This window comes from Mesocricetus auratus, unplaced genomic scaffold (genome assembly GCF_017639785.1).
Source record: "Mesocricetus auratus isolate SY011 unplaced genomic scaffold, BCM_Maur_2.0 Super-Scaffold_100003, whole genome shotgun sequence".
Lineage (NCBI taxonomy): Eukaryota > Metazoa > Chordata > Mammalia > Rodentia > Cricetidae > Mesocricetus > Mesocricetus auratus.
In genome coordinates this window covers 72,943,624-72,953,808 of record NW_024429188.1, presented here as the reverse complement: position 1 = coordinate 72,953,808, position 10,185 = coordinate 72,943,624, and the positions used below count along the sequence as shown (strand labels likewise).

General features: G+C 44.7%; 1 protein-coding gene across 2 annotated transcripts; it reads left to right on the top strand.

Annotated features, from left to right (window-relative positions):
- Nucleotides 1-2,095: 2,095 nt before the first annotated feature.
- Tmsb15a (thymosin beta 15A) lies at nucleotides 2,096-5,517 on the top strand. 2 transcript variants are annotated; one of them, XM_005072577.4, is made up of 3 exons: nucleotides 2,096-2,183; nucleotides 4,712-4,816; nucleotides 5,438-5,517. In XM_005072577.4, exons 2-3 carry the CDS (start codon nucleotides 4,717-4,719, stop codon nucleotides 5,473-5,475), a joined length of 138 nt encoding a protein of 45 aa, XP_005072634.1. In that variant the 5' UTR covers nucleotides 2,096-2,183; nucleotides 4,712-4,716; the 3' UTR covers nucleotides 5,476-5,517. The 2 variants fall into 2 exon arrangements, with proteins under 2 accessions (XP_005072634.1, XP_021084278.1); XM_021228619.2 differs by lacking the exon at nucleotides 2,096-2,183 and adding an exon at nucleotides 2,879-2,985.
- Nucleotides 5,518-10,185: the final 4,668 nt, after the last annotated feature.

Below are 10,185 nucleotides of genomic sequence, written 5' to 3'. Positions count from 1 at the left end.
AAAAAAACCAAAACAAACAAACAAAAAAAAACCCACCAATGACAGTTTATGCTGCAGAGGATGTGAACAGAGGGGAACACTCCTCCACTGCTGATGTGCCAACTCATACAGCCACTTTGCAGATCAGTATGGAGATTCCTCAGGAAAATGGAAATCAGTCTACCACAAGATCCACTCTTAGGCATATACCCAAAAGATGTACCCTCATACAACAAGGACATCTGCTCAACTATGTTCATAGCAGCATTATTTGTAATAGCCAGAAACTGGAAGCAACCTAGATGGCCCTCAACTGAAGAGTGGATAGAGAAAATGTGGTACATTTACACAATGGAGTACTACTGAGCAGAAAAAAAAATCGAATCTTGAAATTTGCAGGCAAATGGATGGAACTAGAAGAAACCATCCTGAGTGAGGTAACCCAGTCACAAAAAGACAAGTATGGTCACAGAGCAGGGCACTGCCAGCCCACAGTCCCACCACCAGAGAGTCTGGGGTACAGGGAGGACCCAAAGAGAGATGTGCATGGTAACCCAGAGGAGGGTTAGGGGATGCGATCTCCTAATTGGATTGGGGGGCGGATGGGAAGGTAGAAGGAGATGGGAGAAAGAGAGGGAGAAAAGAAGAGGCGAGAGGAGGACATGGGAGAGCATGAAGTTTGAGCCAGGGTAAGAATAGAGGAGAAAAGGATGGGAGATACCATAAAAGAGGGAGCCAGTATAAGATGGAGGAGAGATCTGGCACTAGTGAGATCTTCACAGATCTACAAGAATGACACCAACTGGCACTAAGTCTACCTTAAATGCCCTCCCATGATAATGAGAATGATGACTACCTGATATGCCATCCTAGAACTCTCATCCAATGGCTGATGGAGGCAGAGGCAGACACCCACAGCTGTGAAAAGAATTGAACTCCTGGAACCCAATTCCAAAGAAGAGTGATGACCAAAGGAATCAAGATCAGGCTGGCAAACCCACAGAGGCAGCTGACCTAAACAAGGGGGAAGACATGGACCACAGACTGATGACTGAGAGGCCAGCATGGGACTGATCCAGACACCCTCCCACCGAACCTGGGTGACAGAGAGGAGGCCTTGGCAATCTGTGGGACCGGGGAGAGTGGAGCAGTATTTATTCTTGGCATACAGAAGGACTCTGGGAACCCATACCATGTGGAGGGATGCTCTCTCAGCCTGGACACATGGGGGAGGACCTAGGCCCTGCCCAGGATGATGTGATAGACTCTGAAAATCCCTCATGGAGGCCCTTGCCCTCCCTGGGGAGTAGAGGGGGTAATGGAGTTGGGGTGAGGGGTTGGGAGGATTAGGGGTGGGGGAGGAGGGGAGGGAGAGGGAACTGAGAGTGACATGTGTAAAAAGTTAATTAAAAATATGAAATAAGAGGTATTCCTTTGAGCTGATTTTTGTAAAACAAGAATTAGTATAGCCAAGTATGAAGCATGTTTAATAAAATGCTATTATTACAAAGTTTTGATCACCCCTGGAGCAGTCCTCCCTAATTAAGCTAGTAAAAAGAATATAAAAAATGTTAATAGTAAATTTTGATTGAGTAAATGTTGTGAGAAAATATGAATACCCCAATGATTCCTCTCTCATCTCAACTTCCATACAGTAGTAAATATTTGCCTTTTTTCTGTTTTTTTTTTTTTGAGGCAAGTCATCTCTGACTGTCCTGGAACTCACTTTGTAGGCCTGGCTGGGTTCTCTCAGCCATCTGCCTGCTTCTGCCTCCTGTGTGCTGAGATTAAAGGATTGTGTCACTATGCTTAACTAAATATCTGTCTCTTTAGACCGTTATGATTTCTGTTATACAAGAAGGCAGAGACTACCATAAAGATTTTGTTCTTATTATCAGACACAGTCTAAATATTAAATATTATATTTATAAGCACAGACGTCCTAAAGAACAAATTCCAACACCCACCAAGCTCAAAGCAGGAGATGCAACAAGCCAGGGCTGCTGTCCAATCTGAGAGGCTGTGTATTACTCAGGGTCATGACCTCATGGTCGACTATCCAATCACAGAAGAATGGGCGGGGCCTGGGTGGTGCCTGGGCAGGGCTTGGGAGGGGCTTGTGGCAGAAGTGTAGGCCTGTGCTGGTCAGTACCAGTCTGTCCCACAAGCTATTGGTAAAGGTACCCGGTAGGCAAAACAAACAGGTGAGAATTTGTGGCCCCAGTGGTTGGAGGCCAGGTTGGGTGTGAGGAGGGAGGCAGGCTAGGCATCTGGCAGGCAAAACAGACAGTTGAGAACTTGTAGCCCTGGGGAGGGGGTTTTGGGGTGGGGTTTGGGTGTGAGGAGGGAGGCAGGCAAGGCACCAGGCCAGGAAAACAGATGAGAACTTGTTGGGAGTGGTCTAGCCCGGGGTGGGGGGATGGGGGGAGGGGGGTGGGGGCGGGGGGGTTGGGGGCAGGGGGGCCTTGGGGATGTGGGGAGGGCTTGGGGATGGGGGTTGGGTGTGAGGAGGGAGGCAGGCAAGATGGGGCGGGCTTGCCTTGAAGCGAACAGGTGAGAACTTGTTGCCCAGGGGATAGGGGGTTGGGGGCTGAGGAGGGTGGCAGGCAAAATGGCACTCAACTGGTAGCGCTTTGGGGCTTTTGGGATCCCATCTGGAAGCCCACTTCACAGCAGCGTTGTTTCTGGCATTGAGGTTTTCTCAGCACACACATCGTGATCCTGGGGGGGGGTTCCCACCTTTTTAGAACGCCCAAGGGGACAGGCAACCCGGAGGGCAGGGCAAAATCCAGGAGGAGAGTTGCAGGCGTGGGATGGGGGTGAGGGGCAGCGGCCTTCTAGGGTTGACTCTTGTCCTTCTACCCCTTATGCTAGGTACTGGGCAGTGACAAGCTATTTGTAAATGGCACAATCCAGACAAATGCCCTCGCCCTGCCCTGCAATTACAAATGTGTGAATCCCAGTTTTCCCAGCTTTGAGCTTGGTGCTTTTAAGGAGGGCCTTAAGGTACAGATGATTGGTTGCGGTCCTCCTTGTGGCTTCTTGGGAGTTACCCTAGCACCAGCTCTCTCCCTAAGCCCACAATGGCTCTCTATGAAGATATCTCTTTCATTGCTCTTCCTCGGCATCCCTCCCTGCCTAGGCCATCTCGCACATTGATATTGATTCAGACTATGTTGACTCCTCAGTGGAGCCCTTACCCGTGAGGAGGAGTGGGCTGGGGGGGAGGTGACAAAGTTTGGAGGAGTCGAGGGGGGTGGGAGGGAAAACTGTGGTTGGAATATGAAATGAGATAAAAAAATAAAAATGAAAAGAATGATACTGATGATTGGGGCTGGAGAGTTAGCTCAGCGATTAAGAGCACTGAGGTCCTGAGTTCAATTTGCAGCAACCACAAGGTGGTTCACATCCAACTGTAATGGGATCTAGTGCTCTCTTCTGGCCTACAGTCGTACATGCAGGAGGAATACTATATAATAGATAAACAAACCGCAAAAAAAAAAGATACCGTTGATTGAATGGGGTGGTTTGAGACACGTGGAAACTTTGGAGCTAGGGGTGGGATGGGGTGAGGAACAGGGCTTCTTTATTCTACTCTGGTCACTAGATTGTGTCCTAGCCCAGCTAAGGATAGGCATTCACTGAAGAGCTCTGCCTTCTTACGTTTTTGGAAATAGGACTCAGCTGTATTTGGCGTTCCTCATTCTACTAATGTTCTGAGTCTGCGCCTAATTAGCTCCCCCCTTATGCGTTTACTAAGGCTGCAAGAAGGTATCACGAGACTTGTAATTGCCACTGACTAGGTTAAACCCTCCTCACTATTGTAGTGCTTTAACATACTGATTTTAGCCCGGCGGTGGTGGCTCATGCCTTTAATCCCAGCACCCGGGAAGCAGAGGCAGGTGGATCTCTGTGAGTTCGAGGCCAGGCTGGACTGACAACCTCCAAAACAATACAGAGAAACCCTGACTCCTAAAAACCAAAAAAAAAAAAAATACTGATCTGGACATTCAATAGAAATTAGTTTTTTTTTTTTTTTTTTTTTTTAGCCAGAGGCACGCGGATCTCTGTGAGTTCAGAGGCCAGGCTGGACGGACAACCTCCAAAACAATACAGAGAAACCCTGTCTCGTAAAAACCAAAAAAAAAAAAAAAAAAAGTACTGATTTGGACATTCAATAGAAATTCGGTTTTTTTTCTTGGTGTTTTTTTTTTTTTGAGACAGGATTTCTCTGTGGTTTTGGAGGCTGTCCTGGAACTCGCTCTTGTAGACCAGGCTGGTCTCGAACTCACAGAGATCTGCCTGCCTCTGCCTCCCGAGTGCTGGGATTAAAGGTGTGCACCACCAACACCTGGCTCAATAGAAATTAGTACAGCCGGGTGTGCCACTCTTCTGGTGTGAGATGCTCACCACCTTTTCCAAATACCCTAAAAGTAACTGACTAGAAGGTAAAGATGCTCGTAGTCCCTGAAGTCAGCCCCCCCCCAGGGTTTCTACAGTATCTTGGTTTCTAGAGCGTCTACATCTGCTGTCATTTACTGCCACCAGAAATGGGCTAATGCTTTGCAATCAGAGTACTCTAAGAAAAATATGACTTTCTAAGATCTGCTGTTTTCTTGTTGAAAATCACCATGCAAAATATTCATGGATAGTAAAAAACACTCAATATTTGCTGTTATTCTTAATCTGATCAGAGTTCTAATAGGTAACTTTTTGTTGTTCTTTCTTTCAGTCAAGATGAGTGATAGACCAGACTTGTCAGAAGTGGAAAGATTTGACAGATCAAAACTGAAGAAAACTAATACTGAAGAAAAAAATACCCTTCCATCGAAGGAAAGTAAGTAGTGGGGGTTCCTAGTTAGGGGGAGAACTAGTAGTAGTAATGTTATCATAGATTCAGTTCTTCTTAAAAAATCACTAAAGCTACATTAAAGCTAATCTTGGAATATTTGATGTGGTACTATATAATTCTCAATTTTGCCAGTTTTTAAATTTTAATATAAATATTAATTAGATATTTTTTCAGGATGCAACAGTTTGAATCTATGATTTCATCCATAAAAAACTATGCAAACTGTGGTTTTGGTCTTCTATAAATAGATGTTAAGTAAGGTGGAAGGATAAGTTCAGAGCTTGTGTCTGTTCAAGCTTCCTAAATGCAAAGGACCAGTTTGCTATTCAGAATAGCAGGTTGCTGCAGAAGCTGAAAGTGTACTTTTCAACACTGAGTGGCACTTTTTGTCTTGTCAGCTTTAATCGGGAATTCAAAAATTTAAGAAAATCATCTGAAAAGATCTAACTTCCTAGTTGTATAAGCATAAAACTGAAGTTACTTGGCATAAGTATAAGCATAAGACTCAATGACTTAGTGAACAAACTGAAATTAATTGTAAGAAAACCAGCAAAAGAAATAAAAGAAAATCCCTTCTAATGAGTTTTTTCTATTTTTCTTTCCTAGCAATCCAGCAAGAGAAGGATCTTCTTAAAAGATCATGAGATGATCTCTTTTTGAAAAATAAATTTCAACATTGACTAACAGTCTCGGTTTTAGGCTTGTTTTTTGTAAACCTATGTTTCTAGATAATGGTTTCTCATGCATACCTTGCAGTTACGTGTTAATCAGTACCCAGTTAAGCTGTAATCAGTACCAGGCATTCCCTTGTTTTTAAACTTCCCCATCGATGCAGATGGTAGATGCTGACAGCAATCTCACCACTAAGAACCACAGTGCTTATGTAGTCCTGCCCTTTATAATGAAAGCCAGTTTTAACCTATAATGTGTGACTCTATTGCTTTGTGATCTTTCTTAAGCTGTCGGCTTTTGCAGCTTCAAACACTTTATTTTCATTTCTAATTAGCAATAAAAATAAATATGGTCATTATCTTAGTATTCCTATGGTATAAATTTTTCTTAGTTTCCTTTCCCCGCATTTGTTTATTTTGTGTGGGTATGGGAGTCACAGTGATGATACGGAGATCAGAGGACAACCTAAAAGAGTTGGTTCTCCCTCTACCACAGGGGTCAGGATCCAGGGATCAAAATCAGGGGATCAAATTGAGATCCTTAACATCGACAGCAAACATCTTTACCTGTTGAACCATTTTGTTGGCCCCATTTTATTTTTTTTTAATTTTTAAAGGTTTTAGTATTTATATTTTGGATTTTTGAGACAAGGTCTCAACTGCGGAACTTAGCAGTACCTCAGTACCTCAGACTGGCCTCAAACTTGTAGCGGTCCTCCCACCTTAGCCTTTTAATGCTGGGACTTAAAGGCATGTATCTCCATACAGGCTTTGTTGAACTTCGCGTGTGTAATAATGCAGCGTATGCGTATGTGTAAGGATGGTAGTGTTGTATATATGTATACCATAGACTGTGTTGGCTATCTTCCATTCCTCTCTTCCTAATTCATTTGAAGCAGAGTTCCGCCCTGAACCTGAGCTTATGTTCTCTTGGTTAAACTGACAGCCAGCAAGCACCAAAAATACTTTTGTTCCCATGCCACATAATACAGCTTACAGGTATCTGTGCAATTGTTATAGGTAGCTCACCAGAGATGACCACTCAGACACAGTATAGAGCCAATTGAGTATCTTTATTTCAACCATCTGGGACCACACTGAAGTGTTTGGGAACGTGGGTATAGCTCCCAGTGTCCAGAACTCAGGGTTTTTAGAGGCAGAACCATGTCCTTGCATCCTGTTTAGCAGCTGCTGGGGGGCTTTGCAGAAACAAGCATTATGAAGCAAGCAAGATAAACAGTTGGAGGAGCTTCTGCTGTTTAACAGAAGCTAAGTCAACTAGGACATCCTGATCTCTAGAATAGAGTGGGTGGTTTTTCATGGGATTGCCCATCAAGAAGACAAGATTTTAAACATGGAATGCCCTCAGCAATAATACAGGATGGAGGAACCTCTTGCACTGTCTTGCATCATATTCTCCACTGATTTTATGGGCATGAGTCTAATTGTTGACTCGTTCTGTTCTGGGGGGCATAGTTGGTCCCAAGAACAAGTAGCTTAATAGGGTTTATTCTCTGATGTGGTTGGCCATGCAGTTGAGGATGCAGAGTCCCACCATGAGTCCAATCAGGACAAGAATCAATGGTTCAGCTAATGCTAACAGTAAGGTGGTCGGTCATGGGGACCAGGTAAACAGAGATTAATACAAATTATCTGAACTGTGCTTCCTTTCCTCCCCTTCTTTGAGGTTTTCCCTGACCATGGTAAAATTTTCCCTAATTATACCTAATTAGTATGAATAGAAACAGCAGGTTTCTCCTAAAGCCATACATTTATCCTTGTTCCATAAAGAGAAGATCTAAGCCTCTATGATTTTGCAAAACCACTTCAGCTAAAGAGTCTACTTGCTTCTCCAGTCTGGATATAGTGTTCTCTAATATGCCTAAGTCCTTGTCCACTTGTTTACCTAATTCTTTGAAGTTCTTATCACCAACTATGAGGGCAGTTGTTCTTATGGCTATTGCTCCAGCAAAACCAGCTCCAACCATGAGTTTGATGTGGCTCATTTCCCCCCTTTGCAGCCTGAGGTTCATCTGCTCTCCATTCTTCCCAATATACCTGGGGCAGGATGTGTACTAGGTCACATAAGAGCAGTATTTCTCTGTCGCACCTGCTGAGCAGCCTGTATCCGAGAATGTGGCAAGGATTGATGACACAGGGACGGGTCGGTTGCATTAAGAAAACTTTATGCTCCCCCAGTTGGCTTAGGAGAACTCCCCAAGAAAAAAACGCTTCCCTTTTTAAAGACTTCTGCCATCCATACACACACAATTCTCCAAACGAGCACTCACACACCTCACAGCTCTCACAGACTTCTCACCCTCCTGGCTGGTGGTTAAATCTCTGGCACCAGAATCGGGGAGAAACAGCAGGGAGCAGGAAGAAGCAGCTAGTCTGCGGGGGGGGGGTCAAAGTCATGGTGTTTCAGTGAGCGAGCCCTTATTGGAGCCCTATCAGGAGCTTTGTGGCACTGAATTGTTTTCAGTAAACATGTTTTCAGTAAACATTATCTCACAGCTGCCTGCTCCCAGGCTGATGGAGGGGTGGGTTTCCGGCCAGGGTCTATGATCCCCACATTTCTCAACCTTCCTAATGCTGTGACCCTTTACTACAGTTCCTTGCATTGTGGTGACACCTCCACCACAACATTATTTTTTGCGACTTGATAACTGTAATTTAGCTGCTGTTATATGAACCATAATGTAAGTATCAGAAATGCAGGATATTTGATATATGACCCGCCCGACATGGTGTCATGACCCGCAGATTGAGAACCACTTATTGATTTGGAATGCCTTAGAGGGACTTATTGATTTGGAATGCCTTAGAGGGGGCACATTTAGTCAAACCATTTGTGCTTGCCCACCAAATGATCTTGGGGGTGAGGGCATATGGTATTGTTACTAATAAAAGGAATTGACCTGGAGAGTACAATGTCAGGACATAAGAGTAAAGTCATGAACAACAGGCAGGACCCAGTTCCCTATAGTTCCCCTAGTGTTAGCTTAAGCTGTTCCCAGTTACAGTTGTTTTTATTTGCTGGTAGACCAAAGATCTAGTTAGTCCTTTCACCAGTGCAGTAAGGGGGTCAAGGATTCAGGCACAGCTAGCAATCCTGACCAATACCTGGCTGGGATTGGTTAAGCAAATGGTGAACCTTGTCAATGGGAGATAATATAGAAGGATTCATGGCCCTAGTGTCAATGAGGCCTAGGGTGGTAATGGTTTTGGCACTTAGGGGACCAATCTCATGGGAGGCAGCATTAGTCAGGGTTGAGTCTTTCCCCTCGGGATGGGTAGTAGTTCTCTGTTGAGAGCCATAGGACTGGGGGGCCTAGGGAGATGGCCATTTCTAAGTGGTAAACATAGTCCCTGGGTCTCTTTTGATGGCCCACATTTTGGGGGCTGAATATGATATTTTGGATATAGGCCTAAGCTCAATTCCAGGAGCTCGAATCTCCTATTGTCTTTTAGGTGTCGGCTGGTTAACTCCAGATGGCCTGGCCACAGTGGAGAATGGCTTCTAGTTTGTGTAACAATAGACCAAGGCTCCAAACACATCATAAGGGCTAGTGGGATGTACCTGGAGACTAGTGGGATGTGTCTGAAGGCTTGTGTACTTGCATTCTAGGACCATCTCTAGGGTTAAAGGAAGTGTTTCCTAGTCAGCCCTATATACATGATAATAGATGTCATCTGCCAGTACCCCTGCTTTTGGAAAGCTATTGAAGAGGATTCTTGAATAAACCGCGGTCTCCAGTATTAACTGAGAGCCCTCCTGAGATGACATGATGTGTCTGTTTCGTCCTGTACACCGCTGGGTAGCTAGGACTTCCCGGATCCACACTCCCCCACTCAGGGTAGGACCCGGGGCTGTTTGACTGGTTCTAAACAGTCCCACAGGCATCAGTCCAGAATAGGTGGCTCTTGCAGCCTAGGACTGATACTGGTCAGACCTGAGCACCCACAAGGACTCGAGAAGGGAGTGATTAGACATTTCTGCCTGGAAAAAGAATATCTTGAAATTTGGGGAAGATGGGAGGTGGTCTTCCAAACATAACTTCAAAAGGAGTAAGCTCCTCCGGTTAAGGAACACACCGGGCCTTGAGAAATGCAAAGGGAGGAGGTTGGCTCAATTTTTTTTCAATTTCCAGTTCTGTTTATCCTTTCTATCTGACCTGAGCTTTGTGGCCTATCTACACAATGTACTTTCCAATTAATATTTAATACCTTTGTCATACTTTGAGACACTTTGGCTGTGAAGACAAAATTGGAAGTTACCTAAGAAGGTATCCAATTTTCATTGCAAAGGATACCAGAAAGGGGATTCCCCAGAAGCCAGAGGTAACAGAGTGGCTGATGACTAGCCAGGAAGTAGCTCTAGAATCAGTGGAGCCTCTTCAAGTCTTGGTAGCTCTTCTGGTGCCCAGAATACTAGGATGACTGGAATATATCCTGGGTGAAATGAGAACTGGACACACAGGATAACAAGGCTGATGGATGCTGTCAGATGGCAGACTCATCCTTTCTGTAAGTCTAAGGCAGCAACTTATTTAGTAACTCCATCAAGCCACCCACCTAGTGGCCACAAAAACTGGCACACTCCTCAGACCCATGTACAATGTTGCCAATTTAGAGGGCCTGATGAATGATGCAACCTTTAGCTGTGCTATCTATGCTCAG